Source organism: Crocodylus siamensis, chromosome 2 (genome assembly GCF_052110815.1).
Source record: "Crocodylus siamensis isolate JL-2025a chromosome 2, ASM5211081v1, whole genome shotgun sequence".
In the NCBI taxonomy this organism is placed as follows: Eukaryota; Metazoa; Chordata; order Crocodylia; family Crocodylidae; genus Crocodylus; species Crocodylus siamensis.
The window spans coordinates 159,373,982-159,392,179 of NC_143396.1; the positions used below are offsets into that span (position 1 = coordinate 159,373,982).

The following is an 18,198-nucleotide window of genomic DNA, read 5'->3' on the forward strand; positions in this document are numbered from 1 at the left end:
CCCAAGGTAGGGGTGAGGACCACTTCCCTGGGAAGTTGGTTCCAGATCTTGGCTATCCTAACTGTAAAATATTGCCTTCTGATCTCTAACCTAAACCTATTCTCCATCAGCTTATTACCATTGTTCCTTGTCACCCCAGGTGGTGCTGGGGAGAAAAGGGCTCTACCTATTTGTTGTTGATCTCCCCTGATGAGTTCAGAGATACCTTTCATTAGACCAACTAAGAAATTGCAAAAAAAAGTTAAAATCTTTCTTTGCAATCTTTTGGGAATATATGCCCTTCTTCAGGCTCAGAGAAAATTAAAGATGGTAAAAGTCTCCTTAGCTAGAAAATAAACTTAATTTTGCACAGAGGAAGCTGAAGGTGGATGTACATTCCTCTGGATCCATGAGAGTTGCTCTTTGATGTGCAGATAAGGCAGTTTTTCTTCCCTGGTGGTGTCAGATGGCAGAAAGACGGGGAGGTATAGACATTTTTCTTTCTTGTTTAGCAATGAAGTTTATATTTTGGGTCATTCCACATTTAAAGTATCTATGTACATTTGATAACAGAACCAATCAGCATTGTTCCCTATTGTTTTCCATGGCTGTTATTTCTGGATTATCAAGATGCAAAACACTAGAGATTGTTTCTTGCCCCTTGCCATTTTGTTTGAACAGCTTAGCCATCAGTGTCATTCCGTCTGCAAAGTGAAAACAGAATTTGGTATATCATCTGAAGACAATTTTCTGCAGTTTATGTCCATGTTTTGTGACCTGGCTCCAATTGTAAAGGAGTCAATTTAAGACGTGGGAGGACATGTGCTGTCATTAGCAGTTGAGTAAATTATGTAGGTCAAGAGAGGACTGCTTTTCAGATTTGGCTGAGGTGACGACAGTGCACAGAAAAGAAAGTGCTTTGGGACAATGTGATTGGAAGGGGCCATGTAATGTGAAACAGACGTTTGGCCAAAAATCTGTACTGCCAAAGAACTTTTTGTAGATTACCCAGAAAGCAAAACCAGACCTGAGATCAATAGGTGCTGCAGGCAGTCTGCACCCATGAAAAACAGGTAAAAATGTGTCTTTTCAGTTATTTCCTCCTGCATGTGTTTTTGCACCTGTAATTAGTTGTAGACATAAATCACAGTCCTTAGCCTTGTGAGGGTAAATAACTGTAAGGAGGAAAGGAGGTCTTGTGGTTAAAGCAGATGACTGATTCAATGCTGACCACAGACGTCTTCTGTGAACTCGGGCAAGTCACTTATCTTGGAACTTATCTGTTAAGCAGAGATGATAACACTTTCTTCATAGAATTACTCCATCATGAATATCTTTGAGGCTTTTAGGCACTGTAGTGTTGGGCTTTATACATAGGCAGACTTTATGATGGTCTGGCTGAAAAACTTGCTAATGTACTTAGGTAATGAAATAAATCATTGAAGTTAGTTAACTGCACTATTTGGGGGGTTCCTTGAGAAGTACTGAACCTAGGAGCTGAAGCATTTCTGGCCCAAAGCCAAAAAGGCAGATAAACAACAGCCCTCATGGTATTACTTGGATCTAGGAATGCACAAATATCTAGACTGGAAGACTGGTGATCCTTTATCTTCAACATCCTGTTTCTAAGTGGTTGAATGTTTTTAACCTAAAAAATATTTGGATGAAAACTAACTTTCTAAATGATTGTTCTTTTCACAACAAAATCCTTTACATTGTTGAAAGTCTATTTGGGGGAGGGGAAACACATGGAAAATGTTTTTAAGAATAGTGAGAATGTTATTGCTATAGTCACTCTGCTTTAGAACCATGATCCACCCCTTGTAGGGCTTCTGTGGCTCAGAAAGGTATGAGCCTTTCCTTCTTGGATCAGGTCCTAAATCTACAGGCATTGAACAGTGGCTGACAGTACATTGTTTCCCTTCAGGACTCTGATTGTAGTCCTCTAAATGAGCAATTTCTCAAGTCATAGACAAAGCCAGACCTTCAGTAAATGAAGGCAGGTTGCTTAAGGTAGGTGTAGCAGTGAAAGAATGCTAGGTATGCAGAGCTTTAATCAGCAAAGCAGGAGGGACATAGGTTTTCTCCTTAAAGGTTGCCTGACTCTTTTGTCTACTGGTCTATCTAACATAGACATGTGACTATGCAGATACTTGCTGGGTTTTTGGTTGTAGCCGCTTTGGTCTAAGGACATAGGCAGGCAAGGTTCTTTGAGTAGATGTGATATCTTTTATTAGACCAACTGAGTAGTTGGGGAAAAGTTTTTGGCAAGCTGTTGGGTGCAGTCACCCTTCTTCAGGCATAGGGAATGCCTAAAGAAGGGTGACTGCGCTCAAAAGATTGCCAAGATTTTTTTCACCCAACTACTCAGTTGGTCTAATAAAAGATATCACATCTACTCAAAGAACCTTGCTTGCCTGTGCAGGTACTTGGCTGATATTGTATGGCTACTCTCGATTATTTAATCCCAATCTTTTCTTATGCTAAATTGCTCCTGAGGAATTAAATACTTCCCTCTTACCACTAGCCTTGAATCCACAGGAAAGGAATGACTGTACAGGGAGGAAAATGCAGAGGCTTTCTGTCATTTTAGCCACTGGTGTTTTATTTCGGAGGAGGAGAAATCGCTCATTAGAAATACTGCATGACAACATTCCACGTATCCACAATGCAACCAGTTGCTTGTCCCATGTACTTCTACCAGCTATATTTATATCACTTCTTTGTAGTCTTTTAACCTTCTCATTTGTGTTTTAAGCAGCCAAGTAGTTCAGTGTTTTCTGTTAAGCATTATTTTTTTAGACAACAATCAAGCATTTTATCCTTTTCGTAATGCCATTTTCTGGTGTGCCCCTTTGAGAGGCTTAGCAAAGGAGATGTCCTAGTAATCAGATATGCAAGCATATTGATTTAAAAACTGTTCGGAGTTATTTTAAGAAAAAAATGCTTACACAAATTACTGGAAACGACATCAAGGATGTCAGAAAGGGCTTAGGCAACTCACTGTGTTACATGGAGATGGAGAAGCTGCCAAAACAAATATCTTTGGGAGCACCCAGTTGTACCTGATTCAGCTGTGTGAGCTGCAGGAAACAGGCACCAGCCCAGCAATCCTTAAAGCCACATTGTGGTGGAATGAAAGTGACCTCCCTACCTCTATAAAAAGTCTGTTAGATTGAGATATGGCTCTCAGTGTTTCTCATGAGAGATAGAGAAAAAGAGAGAATGAATGCCTACAGATTCCATGGAGGGACATGGAGTCATTTGTCCCATTAGCAAGCTCAGTCTTGGCCTAATTCAGATCCATTTGGGTCCATTTCTAAGCCCTTCTGAAAATCCCATCCCCAAAGTGGTTGTAGTCTAGTTGCAATTTACTAACAAACAAAATTCTTCTCTCCTGCACAGGATACATGTTAACTGTGGAGAGGAGAAAGCAGCATAAGGACCTGTAGGATTATTTTTAAAGAAAAAGCACAAGAATTGAAGGCCACAGAAATCATTATAGGATAAAAGGAAGGGAATTTCAAGTGCTTTAATGCCTCTCTCCCCATTTCCCATAATTCCCTAAGCCAGAGGTGTCAAAGATACAAACCCTGGGTTGCATCTGGCCAGCAGATTCTATTCATCTGACACTGCTTACTACCAGAGTACAGTAGTATCACTGAAGAGTCTGAGATTTCCAGGTAAATAGCTCTTTCTCAAAGCTTTTATCTCTAGATTAACCAGTTGTATAATATTCCATAATTTGGGAATCTAATATAATTTTCTGTTTTTACACAGTAGATCTTGGCATTGTTTATATATCAGACGTACAGCAGTAACGGGCAGTAATGGTTCAATGCTAAATCCTGAAGGGAAAAAAAGAAAATTTCTGCCTGGTCAGAAAAAGTTCTATTTCATGGTTATTTGCTGGAGATCATAATTCATGGTTAACGTGACTGATGAGATTGTAAGTGTGTGTTTGCATGTGGCAAGTGCATCCTACCAGGACCTTTGTGCACTGTTGCAGATGGTGTGGATCTCAAACATACCCTTGGTATTTTTTGTCTAGTTGGCTTAAAGGAACTTGTTTGGACAAGACTGGAATGCATTGCCTAGTGCTCCTCAGAGGGTGTCTCAGCACATATGTGCAACGCTTCCAGGACAGTTTGCGACAAAGGCCGATTAACCAGTTATTTTTCCCATGGCTACCACTTCTAATGCAACACCATCAGAAGCCAGATTTTTTCCCCAGAGAGCTCATCTCACAAATGAGATGTGAAAAAGGTGGAATTGGAACTGCTTACCTTGTCGATTCTAGTGAAGAGTTGCCACCAGGGTCTCACAGTGGGAGCTATTTGATGCCTAGCTCTTTTGAAAGCCTAGTCCTTATCTAAGTGCCTATATGGGTCTGAATTCTTTGGAAAAATCTGGCTGCTACAGACATCATCTTTTCTTTCTCTGTGGAAACGTGTGGCTAATGTCTCCCAAAATGACTAGCAATTCTGGAGGGTCATATCAACACACCCAAGAGAGATTGGAAAGAACTGAGCAACACTCCCGCCATCCTTGAAATATCTGACCTCTTCAGAATGGCTGCTTACTCTTGGGAGTTACCCTTAAGGCCACGCTACTTGTTCATGAGCTAAGGTATAATCATCATAACCTGTGAGTATAATCAGCTTGATTTATTGAAGAGGCACCCTGCCTGATGAATGGTGTGGAACAGGTTCATGAAGTGCAGGAATACCCTTCTACTATTCTGTTTTCAGGCAGTGATGACTGTGTTGATTATACTACATAAGTTTTTTTTTATGGGTTGTCCTCAGGTGTTCAAAGCAAAGGAAGAAAAATGCTTAATTTTTGGTTGGAAATTTTGGCAAGCCCATTCCAAATGGTTTGTTTTGTTGTATAGATACTGTACAGGGAGAAAAGGCAGTTGCTTCTCAGCTGGGTAAGAGTCAAGTGAAAAAAAGTTTGAAGTACCTGGTGCTTGTAGGAAGAGGGTGATACCATTTTCTGATTCCACAAACCGATAGGTATCCTTACAGTACATGCCTTCCAGGCTACTAATTTTGCCTAATTTCTACATGGCCAAAATGTAAACTACTTACCCCCATGGGGAAACACTTCATGTGAGGGCTTAATAGGAGGTCTATTTTCAGTCTAACCATGTGAGGGTATAGCACAATTTTGTCTCAGATTTTCTGGAATGAGCGCAGAAAAGCCAGCTGGAGAAATGGTCTTTACTGTAGTGAGATGGGAGTTCTATAAAATGAAATGCCACAATATAAATTGCAAGGTGTGTCACTGCATTCCAAGCAGGTGTAGTCTGACAGGTGCTCTGTCCAATTTCACACTTGGTACTAGGATACAAAAGGCAAGGCAAGGCAAATGCAGACTTCCACAGTGGTGTGTTTCAGCTAAAATGAAAAAGGCCTCAGGGTTGTAGGGAGACAAATAGAAGCACCAATTCCATTCACATGGCACAGCATTGCAAAAGTGACTGGGAACATGGATCCCACAATTACATCAAGCAACATGCTGGACCACTTTAAAAAAGGAACTAATTAACCTACTGAAAGCCATATTCACCTCCAGATCTTTTATTCAGAGCAAAGATCATAAAGGGAGCTTGAATGTTGAACCATAAACCTAGAAGACCAGAGTTAAGGTAAATGCTGCAATTCTTTCAAAGTTTATTTTTGAATGGAGGTGTCTCTTTCAATCTAAGTCCGCAATGTTTCATGAAAAAAATACTACTCAGGAAGTACCATGTATGCAAGGTGAAAGAGTGTCTTCTTTACTAGATTGGACAAGGTTATGAAGGAAAAGCAAGTCTTCCAAGTAGGAAGGTGTTATAAAAATATGATGGTTGTAATCAGTTGTATCCTACACACACAGAAAGCAGGACAAGACAAAAAAAACACCCACTTAACATCTATCAACTAATGGATGGGTATTTGTTAGGGTAGTAAACTAGCTGAACTGGCCACACAGAAAAGTTGTGGAATTTCCTTTGCTGAAGGAACAGGTTAGACAGACAGTTATCATGTACAGTACAGGTATGTGGGGTCCGGCCTTGGGGCAATTTAGGTAAGCTTCGAGATCCTTTTCAGATCTACATCCCAGCAATTGCTGCTGTCATGCCTGTTAGGTTCACCTCTTCTGATAAGACCCCAGAAAACTTGTGAACACAGGAAGCAGGTTTAGAATTATAAAAGTAGACCAAGAGTGAGCAAACACATTTGAGCGTGATCAGTGCTCTATAAAAAGCTACAGCTGATGGACTTAGTCTCCTTTAGACATCTGATTTATCTGTTCTACTTGCTAATGTGTCACTACCCAGACTCATTTCAAGACACACACACACACACGTTGTTAAACCTAAAACCCTAAAGGGTTGGAAAAATGGTATTAAACTCTAAATCAAGCAGGTAGGTCTGTTTTTTTTTTTAATGTAAAAAGTTTAATTATAAAATAAATAGAATTCCTTAGTTTTACAATATATTAAATATTAAATACAGTAATAAATATTTACAGTGCAAAAATGTCTGTACAGTTGTACATAATTAAATTTGCATTTTAAAGATTTACTCAGCATTTCCTATTACACATTTAAAATAAGTTAGAGGCATGCATAGTTTCAAGACAACCTGTTAGAGTCAAGTAATGCTTCTGCATGGAAATTTCTCAAAGCCATAAAGATGCTAAGGTCAAAGAATTTTAAAGAGGGCAGGTTTAGAAAACAAAATTAGAGATTTTGCACATAAAAGGAAAAGCACAGTATGCACCTTTATGTCAGATACCATTGCTGACTGAACACGAGTATATGAATCAAATTCTCCTCCTACAGAAAATGGGATCTGTTACAGAAATAGGAGGAAAAAAACCCCTCATCTTTAAAACGTGAAAAGGTAATCTTTTTTCTGTTTAAAGTTTAGCTGAAAGTACTAGCATTTAGAAAGTCCAGACTGGGTTGGCTTTCTATAGCTCTAGGAAGAAAGTGGATGTTCTCCAACAAGAACTGAAGAACACCCAGAAGTTTAGTATTTTTTCTACTTCTAGAGTACCAGCACTTTCCTTAAAGTTGAAAGCAGGGCTGGGTAGTATCTTAAAGATGAACTCATTCAGACTAACATGGCTAACCACAGTTCTTTAAATTGATTATCCCAAAGATAGAGACAGATTTGCTCTCCTTGACTTAGTCATGAAGCTGATAAACCTTGGATTTTTCCTTTCAGGACTGCTTTAATTTTAGATTGAGATGATCTAGTTCAGACTCAGTCCTGTGAACAGACAGGCACAACACTATTTCCCCACAGTGGAGCTCAGTTGCTTTTAAAAAGTGCTTACAGGATTTGGACCCAAGTGCTCTTACTGAGAAAATATTCAGCAAAACGTTTGGAATAGACGAGCAAAAAAAAAAAAAAACCAAACAAAAAACGGAAATCAGATTCCAACAGACATTTCAAGGGTGAAAGGGACCAGATTGTTATAGTCAGTGGTCTGTGGCAAAAAAAAAGTGTAACTGAAGCTCAGCTTGCCTTCTCTTTTGTATAACTTTGGGGTAAGGGGGAATGCAAGGGAAAGCAAGCCTTCTCGCCTTAGACTCATAGAAGTTGTGATCTTCTTTAGAGCACCTTTCCACAGCAGGACTTACTGAAGAGATTTTCAGCCATAAATAGCAGGAGAAAAGGAGAGTAGTCTGGGTAACAGCAAAAAGATATTAGTCTTCTATCACTGACTGGATACAACCTAGTGACAGCAGCTCCCAGGCACTTTTGACAGTGGAGCATTTAACTTTTTAAGTGCAGCATCCTCCATATTGGGTGGCCAGGGTAGAATGGCAATAACCCACCCCAGCTAGCCTCTCAGCAGCAAATAGCTTTTCAATCCCCCTTGCAGCATCCTTCATGTTGATCAAGAGGGGCCTTATGGTAGTGGCTCAAGCCGGCTTGAATACTGGCCATCTGATGTACACCTGCAGGAAGGTGGCACTTCGCAGCCAGGCCAACAGCCACTTCAGATCCATGTTCTGTAAAAGGACAGGAACCACATTTTAAAAAAAGGCATTAGTTATGATTGCAGCCAACTGCATTATAGTTATAACAGTGCTCTTATTGCTTTCCAAGAGTTTGGGGACCTTCCATAATTTGCATACGAAGTAACTGTCCAAGAAACTTTGAGGAACATTGATTTCTGCCCCCTTCACTCCCAACTGAAGTCAGCATTCAACAAGTCCAAAGTGGAAGCTCCCAGTTGGTAGTCAGTGTCAAACTAGACTTACAGAATTCATATAAGCTAGAAGGACTGATCCCCTATGGATTTGGGCTTGGAATCGGTCTTTTCAATGTCACCATTGTATGAATACCAGTTAGGCGTGAGCTACATATGCCAGGAATCACTGGCTCCGTAGCTAGGTATAATACATTAGTGAAGGAGAGCAGGCTCTGGATCTTCTTAAGCAAGACAGATGGCTTACTTCATTAGAAGGAAATTCATTTTTAAAAAGACATTTAGGTGACTCCATAAAACTGGATGGTGCAAAATTGCGAAATTAAGTCACTAGGTAACAGCAAGATGGGCATGACAAGGTTTTGCCATACTACAACATGCAAGGAAGTTTTATAAAACTCATTTTTATGAGAATGTCTGGCACCTAGTGAATACATGCTGGGAAGTCAGCCCTCTAACAGGTGAGGGAGTTGGCATCACTGTTCAGTAGAGCTAAACACGCTTCCACAGGAAGTGCTTTCTTCAACTAGTTAGATGCTACTTAATCTCCCTAAATCAAAGGCTTAATAGAAAAGTTAACAACAAAAGAGCTCTTCATAGCCTCTGATTCCTTCCAAGCATATGGCTTCTTCTCTTGCAATTCAGTGCTAGTTTTTGGCTTCAGAGCAGCAGGAATTTCTGTACTTAAAAGAATCCAGAGGGATCAGCACGCTACAAGGTCATTCACTTGCAGACAGTCTTTCCATCTCTGCAAGGGATGCGAGAGGCAGGGAAAGTTTTACAGTTATCCACAAGGACCTCTATAGGCTGTTCTAGACTGATTCACCTTCTTGCTCACTGTAAGTTTCTGTTTTACACAAGTCAGCACTAAGTGTTTTGTGAAGGGTGCCAGCTTCTCTCACTGAACCAACTCCTACAATGAGTGTTCCATACCGGCTTTTTCCTTTATACACCAACATGGCCATTTCTGTTCTCTTTTCTAAGCTTTTTCCTTTCTTCTTTCTCTTCATATTGAGGACACTTCTTCTTGGCCCTGTGGAACAACAACAACAACTTATGGCACATTCTAAATTTGTCTGTTGGTATCAGTTCTTGCTTGCATTCTTACGATTCCACTCCTCTCCCACCTCCTCAGAGTATATGCTCTGCCCTACATTCAGGCTAGCGTTTGAAGGGTCTGCATCTTAAATGAGACATGCAGTCTTTCTTCTAGGCCTTCTCCATCTCCATATAGACACCACAATCCCAACACAAGTCCAGGTATAAATCCAGCAAGTCTACTTCAAAAGAGATACCTGGCAAGTTACTCCATGGAGCCAACTGCTTCACGAGAAGCAATTAAACATCACTGGTCTCACTTAGAAGTTCTGTTATCAACTCAAACCAATGGTAGCTTAAAAAACAGAAGTTGGGGATCTAGACTCTGAACCTCCTGAGCCACAATTTTATGTGGCTTCCATATTATTTACACTATCCAGTGTTCAAAAGACCCTGTGGTTGATGCAACATATGGCATTAATATTTTTCAAAGCACTTTGACACCAAGTATTGTTACTTGATCGCCGACTTGTCACAGGGGAGCTAAGGATAAAGTCTGTTTCCAGCCTAACAGCTATGAACAAGTATAATTTTCACCTATATCAAGATTATGCACAAGTTTAAACTTCTAGAAAACCCCAAAGCCTGAAAACTATGCTAATAGTCCTTTTATTCCCCTAGTCACACACACTTTATGTTATTCAGAATTGTAATCACCTTGGTAATGCTTTGCAAAATATGAATTACTCTTTTCACTCGTGCAATATGTGAAAAGTACATCATCACCATGTTGCATGCAACAACACTTTAAACCAAGCATGTCAACAGCATACCTTAAACTGAAAATATAAATGTTAGGCAATAATAGACAAAAGTGGACACACCTTTTTTCCTGAAATGCAAGAGGTACAGCATGTACCCAATTCAGTTATTATACAGCATAGTTTGCCAAGAACTAAAATTGAACTAAATCTCTGAATTTAGTTTACATCATCTCAAGCTGCAGTACTGTGTTACTGGTTCTGAACCCAGAACCTCTTAGCAGCTTTAATCGTCAGAAAATAAGTAAAATACGTATTTTTAAATAAAATGCGGTCTCTGTTCCCCAGTATTATATACCAGTTCACTACAAGCCACAGGGTTTTAGGGAGACATAAGCTGGCTTTGTTGGTGTTGGTGCCAAGATCTGTTTTCTCACAATTTATTTCTAGTGGTTACCCATATTTGTTGTGTTCCAGGCTTTACAATTGGTTGCCTTTTGTCATCTTAGAACAACGTTTCTACACCTGTACTGATAAGGCCAAAGACTTTGGATGACTAGTTGTATCCCTCTGTTTTTTTAGTGGCCACTACTTATGCTATTGATTCAAAGCCAGAAGTGCATTAAGAGAAAATTAAAGCAATTTTCCTTCAGGCCATCTGTGTCCATAAGATGCAATTTTGCAGCCATTAATAAAGTCAAGCTTTGTCCATAAGAATTATACTAAAGGACTGCAGAGATGTCAGCTGAACTAGTTAAATGTTAATATGTCACCTCACATACAAATTTGGGCTCCAGCTGAGACAAGGATTTGTTAGAGATAAGATAGAAGAAGTGTCATGGTCTGCCCACTCTACCACAAAATCCCCACTGCCTTTTTCCAAGTTAGATTCATCCACAAAACATAGGGTTGATCTTTCTACTTGTAATGAGCACCAAGTTGGACTGTTAGCACCTCAAAGCCTCACTCCTCTTCCCCTCGACTGGACTGGGGTTATACATTATAGCCATGTAAGACATTCACATACATCAGCCATAAAGTCATTGAAACCCTAGGCCTTTGGGGGGGGGGCTGGTATCATACTGTGCAGGCTATGATTAAAATCAAACAGACACTGGGAAAGAGTGATACTTACTGCATTATTAGATATATGACAACAGCAATGAAGCTGATGCTTGAAAGTACAACAGCTACCACCACCAACGTAGTTTTTGAGTAGTCGCTGGTGTTGTTTCTTGTCTGACTCTTCATTGACTGCTCCCCACAGCGTTCACCAAAGTAATCTTGATAACACCTGGGGGAGGGAAGGGGGAAAAAAGAGATGCATACATTAAGATCAGTATTCAAATGCCAAATAAAGCACCCAAAACCTGAGAGAAAAACAAACCAAACAAACCAACCCCACCCTTGACATTTTAGTGACATGCCAGCCTGGGCATTAGTTCCAGAAGAGGCAGTAACTGCTTTATCCCAAAATCTGTCAGAATTAGAATAAGTTGAGAGCAGTTTAGGTATGATGTTCCAGGAAGCCACACTCCCCCCACTTTTTTTTTAAGTGACCAATAAATCAGTTCAACAGCTTAAAATGATGGTGAGATTTATATTTACATGGCTGAAATTCCCTCAGCTGAAACAGTGTAATAAGCTGAACCAGAATAGGATGGTGTTGATCTTTCTCTCCAAGCGTTCAAATTCACATTGTCTTTAGAAACTTTGGGCATAACTTACTTGCATGTTACAATTTGAAGGTCTTTTAGGTATATGCATTCACCATGGATGCAAAAGTTTTTGTATTCCATTTCACATGGAGTCACTTTCTTCTTTTTGTTCTTTTTATTTTTATTTCTTCTCCTTTTTGGCTTACCAGAAGCCTTCTTTTCACTCTCCTTTGTCTGCTTAGGTTTAACCACAGGTTCAACTAAAGGAGCAAAAAAGGTAAATAAGGTTAGAGAGAGAACAAACTTCAGTCCATCACTGGCAACAGCTCCCATCTTCAATGTGATATTAGAAGATTCAGAGCTTACCATAGCAGAAGGGAGTAGAAAAAGAGTCTTGAAAAAAAGAAAGGCAAGTACATGTATGTAAATAAATGTCTAGTTATGGCTTTCTGGAGAGCATATTATTTCACTTAGTCCCAAAAGTGTGGCCCTATAGAAAAACAATGGCAGGGTTTAAGCAATAGCACATCATTTCACAAGGGTAGTAAGTTTAAGTTGCTATAAACACTCATCACACTCTGAAGAGACAATGCACTTGCTCTATCAGCTTAGATAATCACATTGGCCCAAATCTTCCTCTTGCCTTCACATGAATTCAGTTATTAGGCTAACATAATTCAGCCTACTTGAAACAAAGTGAATCATCCATTGCCTTCAACCGTTCCATATTCACATTAAATCACCAAGTTGGTTTAGGTAACTCTAGAGGCAGAATCTGACCCAATACCTTATGATCTCATCCCACAAGGTTATTTGCATTTTATCAACATATATCCCAGACATAATATCCTTGAGCAGTAGCACAGTTCACATACAGCTACTCTTACTTGGCACCTCACAGCTGATAAGTGGGAATGGAAGATTTTCCATGAAGAACTGAAATTACTTGCACTTACTTACACTGCTACTACCTTATCCCAGAGATCCATTCCAAGGACAGATCGCACTTGGATCACCTTCTGTGACATTCATTACATTATCATTCCTTATGTTCTACAGAAGTTTTGCTCTTTGCTTAGGTTCTGAGGAAAGCCTAGTTACCTTAGCAAAAAAGGTAACTTAGTAGTTATTCAGCAGTACTCACTAGTTGCCTCAAGTATAGAGAAAATGCATGTTCTCAATACAATATGGAACAAATTCATGGAAAAAACCCCCCCTAAAGCTATGAAGTTACCTTTAGTCATCCAAACTAGACAATCTACCCACCCATGAGCTTTACAAGTGGGTTTAAAGTAGACTACATCCTTGACAAACTCATTTGATTAGTGTTGTAAGGCAACTGACAGCCAATTCTAATAGAGGCTAGATCAGTGGTCACCAACCAGTTGTTCTTGATTGACTGGTCGATCACAGAGCCTTTAACAGTTGATCTCAGTCTAGAGGCTCTATGATTGGGAGCTGCAGGACATGTGGCTGGGCTGAGCCACGTCCCCTGCTATCAGAGCTGGGCTGGGCGAGTGGGGTCAGAGCCCGGGCAGCTTGTCTGGGGGTGGAGGGGTACAGTATATCCTGGGGGGCCAAAAAGTGATCTTCACCATAAGGAAGTTGGAGACCGCTAGGCTAGATCAACTCCTTCAGGCAGAGACCAGAGTTGTCTATTTGGAAGATTTTCACCAGCGAGCCCTATACCTTATCTTGATATCTTAAGCCACATTGGTCACATATTAATTACTAAATAAAAATCAATCAATCAACCATCTTTTGCTAGGAGAAGTCAGACTGAAATTGTACAACTTGTGTTTCTAGGCGAGCTGAATGTAGCATCCACACTTAGGTTTCCTTTCACTAAAAGAAAGCTCTGAACTTAGTCACTGTATAGCTGACACCCCCTTTCCAGTTAGTTTATCAAGATAATTAGCCTACTATAGGGCATGAAAGTTGGCCCTATATTTGAAGGAGCTGCCTGTTAGACAACTCCTCCTTGGCTTTAAGGACAAACTACAGTTTTTGTGGGCTATTTTTTTTTCTACTCCCCCCCCAACATAAGTATCTAAGCTCCAAGTCCTTCTAAAGCTGTCCAAGGCTCTGAAGATGCATTGTTAAGAAAAACCTATGCCAGGTATCCATACACTCAAGCTTGCTGTACCGTCTCTGGAATAACCGGGAAGTAGTATGTGGCCCACTCAAAGTACTGCATCACAAATGAGCGACAGTGCTCATTAGATTGCCCAGAGTACCGCAGATGTTGCTACACCACTTCTGTTTTAGAAGCCATCCTAATATAAGCAGCTTGAGGGCACTACATCTAGACACAGCAGCATTAACGTGCAGACATGGCCCAAGTGTAATCTACAGCTGAACCACAGAAGTCTACGATTGTAAATTTACTGGCTTAGTGCAAAAAGACAGGAGTCAATCTACAAGACTGCTTGGTAACAGCCCTGTTGCATGCAAGATTGGCTCTGACCAACCAGCATGCCAAACAGCAATAAGCTTAAGCTTGCAACTACTGTATTTCACAATAGGGGGACAGTGTGCAAAAGTTAAGCTGCCTTTTACTAGATCGAAATTCCGCTCAAAATGTTGCAAGAATCAGCCTCTCAAGAAGTAGCTCAGAGCTTGTCTCCCAAAGTCAAGTATCATCTTTCTACTAACTTCAGATGACAATCAGGTAATACCTTAATATAGTGGCACTCAAAACTATTGCATGTTAAAATATATACACAGGAACAGCCAGGTGCAACATCTTCCTTGCAGGAAATGAAACCAATGGGTTACAGATTATGTCACTAACCCTCCAAGTTTCAGTGCTCCCTCCATTTTCTTTGGAGCCTCCCATTCATACAATGACTTGAGCCAGACTTGAACCAGTAGAACTTATATTACTAGCCAGCTGAGCCATTTAGGCCCCTTCAAAGTTGTAGCCTTCCTGGCTAAGAGAAAGCCTAGAGAGACAAGACAGAGTTTTCAGTCTCTAAAAGATGTGAACTGGACAAGTTGTTAGCTAACATTTCAGAAAGTTTTGGTGTGGACAAAGCAAGTTTTGATTTAATGTTCACCTGAAGCAGCTAGCGTGTGAGAATACAAGCTTAAATCCCTAGTGTACATGGGATGTATGGCCAACTCGTCTTAAAACCCATTTTATTTTAGTCTAGACATGTACAGAAGCATTGCATAATAATCAAACTGAAATCACATGCTACTCAATAGGTAATCCTCCCCCTGCCAAACAGAAAAAAAGAACTTGCAGTAATTTCTATCAAGAATTATAGGAAGCTTAACAGTTGAGAAGCCATGGTGTGGTGTGTTCTTGAAAAGCTTGTTTCAACTGAGAATGGGAATTGCAGAACACTTGAAAAATCTGGAGGCTTCATTCAATCCAGCCTCGAAAAAGCTATGCCAAAGGAGACTGACCAAGACATTTTGAACTGTAGAAGAACACCAAGACATTTCAACTTTCTTCAGCCCCAAGACCAGTGGTCTCCAAAGAGGGGTGTGCAAGACCATCCACTGGTGTGTGGGAAGAAAATATTAGGACTTCTATTTATATAGATAGGGATGTGTGATCAAAAAAAAGTTTGGAGATCACTGCCCTAGACAGATTTAGGAAACCAAAGCAAGGTAGCATTATGCTACAACGTTCAGGCATTGCAGAAGCAAAACCACTCTCCTATACACCGGCAGGTTGCCAGCTAGTCCCGAGCACATGCAGCCACAAGTCTCCCTGCAGGTTCTCAGAATCACTCTTGTAGCTCGACACTACAGTGTCGGGACTCAGGGAAAAGCCCAAGTTTCACCACGGCTCACCTCTGATGGACTCATCTACCATGTACAAGGGCAGGGGCACATCATCTTCTTCCTCATAGTCCTCATCCTCGTACTCCACTCCCAGAGACATCTCATACCCAGGGCTGCTGCGGCTCCCTGCTAGCGGGGCACTTGTCAGGCCGGGTCCCGAGCTGGCGACATGCTGGCACGCTGCAGGGCAGAAGCCAGGAGAGAAACACAAAAGCTGTAGTCACCTGCACGGGGCAGGATGCCATTCTCCCCGCTCGGCGCCCGGAGCCAGCCGAGGCGTGGACCTTCGCGGCAGCTCTCGCACATCCTCGCCAGTGACTCACGGGCAAAGCAGCTCTGGGCTCCCGGGCCACAGCCCAGGCGCGGACGGCGCAGGGGGCCTCCCCCCGCGCGAGCTTTGGCCCGAGCGCTGCACACCCCGCTCACCTGAGCGCCCGGCCAGCGCGCACAGCAGCAGCAACAGGAGGAGAAGGCGCAGGAGCGGCGGCGGCGCGGGGCGCATCGGGGCGGGCGGGACGGGACAGGACAAGGCTGGCGGCGACTTCCCCGCTCGCTCTCTCAGACCGCGAAGCGTGAGGCGCTGGCCGCGCCCGCACTGTATAGGAGCGGCGGCGGTGACGTCGCGCTGCGTCAGCAGGTGGGGGCGGGGCCGGGCCGCACCTGCCCCCACGCCCGGGAATGCATGGCCCGGGGCGGAGGGAGCAGCTGGCACCCCCCCGCGGGCGCGGTGCTGCCCGCGGCGCCGCAGCGCGTCCCTCCGGCGCCGCCCGCGTGTCTCTGCGTACGCTGCAAAGCGGGTGCGCGGGGCCCTCCTCCCAGCCCTTCCTCAGGCGGGGTCACCCCGGCCCCGCCCGAGTATCTCAGCCCGCGGGGTCGGACCCGAAGGTGGGCCGCGACAATGTGTGGGAGGGCGGCAAACACACTTTCCAAACGGATTTTCCTGTTGAAGGGCAGGGAAACTATGGGGATCAGTGGCTTTGCCCTTTTGACGGCTCAGTTCAAGCGTTGTATTGTGTTATCTGTAACCTAGTCGCATTTCCCTCCACACCGCCATCCCTCTGATGTTAGTTCCTCTGTATTTCCCTTCTGGCTTTGTCATCTTTTTGGTTGATGACTCTTGACGTGTACTAAAACAGTGCAATCTGTTGTATTTTCTGTAAGTTGGCTCTGTGTCCCGCCCCCAAGCCTCTTACATTAGTCCCTCACTCTTTCCCTTCTGGCTTTCTCATCTTTCCGGTTTATGATTCTGAATACCTACTAGTAAAATTCAGTCCGTTCCTGGACAGGTTGTCGCTTCTCGGCCTCCTGAAGGCTCAGATTAAGCATGGTGGCTTCTTAACCTGGTAGGGGAAATGCCATGTCTCTGTGTCCAAGAAGTCAGTTTTCCTGAACTGCTCCACGGGAGAACTGCTCTTGTGGCACGGTTCAGGACCTGCCGAGGTGCAATGGCTTTGAGCCCAGTTTATGGAAATGGGAGTCTCCTCCCTTGCTTGCTCTGAGGGCCTGATGGCTGAGGGCAAGCAAAACTCAGGGCCATTCAAACCCCAAGCTTGGGCCTGCAAGTAGGACGCCCACCAAAGGTTTTGGAAACATGTGAAGCCCCAAGTGCAGGTGGAAGACGTTTGTCAGTTGTAGGGTCACTTATGGTTCTGGACTCTCGAATTTGGAATTAGTTTTGGCTAATTTGGCCTGAGATACAAATTAAATAAATAAACACATAAATAATCTGTGGCTTTTCCCTCACAAGCCAGCAGAGTTCCCTCTGCTTGGGGGCTCCCCCCATGCCTCACACCCACCCCCTGCCCCACACACTGGGGGCCTGGGTGGGGGGCAGCGAGTCAGGAGTGAGGGGCACTGGGGCGAGGGCTAGGGTGGCCATCATAGACGTTGCCCTCTGTCCTCTATGTATACGCAACTGGACGCCTTTATGTCCTCTAGTTTTCTCTTGAAGAGAAAACTAGAGGACATAACAGCATCGGGTTTTGCAACAATAGAGGACAGAGTAGCAGAAAACTAGAATGTCCTGTATGATGGCCACCCTGGGAGGGACTGGCCATCCATGCTTACAAATGGGTCCTAGTACAAAAGGGGCTGAGAACCCCTGCTCTGGAGGCTGAGGGGCTCTGACTTAGTCTGTGGGGGAAGGGGCAGGTTGTGGTAGCCTCAGCACAGACCTGGGTCCAGGGCCGACCCACAGTTTTTTGAGGCCCCCTGCATAATATGGTTTTGGGGCCCCTTAAGCCATCAAAAAATCAAAATTGTGGTTAATTGCAGTGTAAACTCATTGAAATAAAATCGTCAGGGCCAGGCTGCATGCACATGGGTTGCACTGTGGGGGGCACAGGGTGGGCCCAGCATGTGTTGGGGATTTCTGGGTTCCCTCCCTAGGGCGGGAGTGGAGCCAGGAACTCCTCCTCCATTCAGCTGGGAAGGGGCTCCCTGCCTGCATTGAGCTCTTTAAATATGGTACAGGTGTTGGGGGGCAAACAGGGCATGGCCTCTTGGTGGCAGGGCCCTCTGTAGCTGCAGGATAGGGTGGGCTGGCCCTGCCTGGGTCCTGCAAGTGCAGCTCTTGGGGGTGGGGAGGTGACCGCTCAAGTGTGTTGCTGGGCACAGGTGTAAGGATTGGTAAGCACTAGACTTGCGGTAGGCAGGACAGGGATGGGGGTGGTTGTAACACAGGTAGGAGTCCCCCTAGTAGCTTTTAATCCAGACCTTAATCCAAGCAGAGTCAGTGGCACATACTC

The 18,198-nt window shown here is 43.1% G+C and overlaps 1 protein-coding gene across 1 annotated transcript; it reads right to left on the minus strand.

Annotated features, from left to right (window-relative positions):
- Positions 1 to 6,416: 6,416 nt before the first annotated feature.
- Positions 6,417 to 16,041, minus strand: LOC149870972 (amphiregulin-like). The gene is made up of 6 exons (XM_090031930.1): positions 15,878 to 16,041; positions 15,461 to 15,631; positions 11,724 to 11,913; positions 11,131 to 11,289; positions 9,130 to 9,229; positions 6,417 to 7,996 (listed from the first exon to the last, which is right to left on the minus strand). The coding sequence occupies exons 1-5, from the start codon at positions 15,951 to 15,953 to the stop codon at positions 9,142 to 9,144; spliced, it is 684 nt and encodes a 227-aa protein (XP_089888056.1). The 5' UTR covers positions 15,954 to 16,041; the 3' UTR covers positions 6,417 to 7,996; positions 9,130 to 9,141.
- Positions 16,042 to 18,198: the final 2,157 nt, after the last annotated feature.

What these genes read in the sequence shown, in the direction of transcription:
- LOC149870972 (XM_090031930.1), bottom strand. Translation starts at nt 15,953, where the DNA reads ATGCGCCCCGCGCCGCCGCCGCTCCTGCGCCTTCTCCTCCTGTTGCTG. An exon ending in CGCGCTGGCCGGGCGCTCAG is followed by an intron (nt 15,632 to 15,877) that starts GTGAGCGGGGTG and finishes TCTGCCCTGCAG; the next exon opens with CGTGCCAGCATGTCGCCAGC. An exon ending in GGTAGATGAGTCCATCAGAG is followed by an intron (nt 11,914 to 15,460) that starts GTGAGCCGTGGT and finishes TTGCTCCTTTAG; the next exon opens with TTGAACCTGTGGTTAAACCT.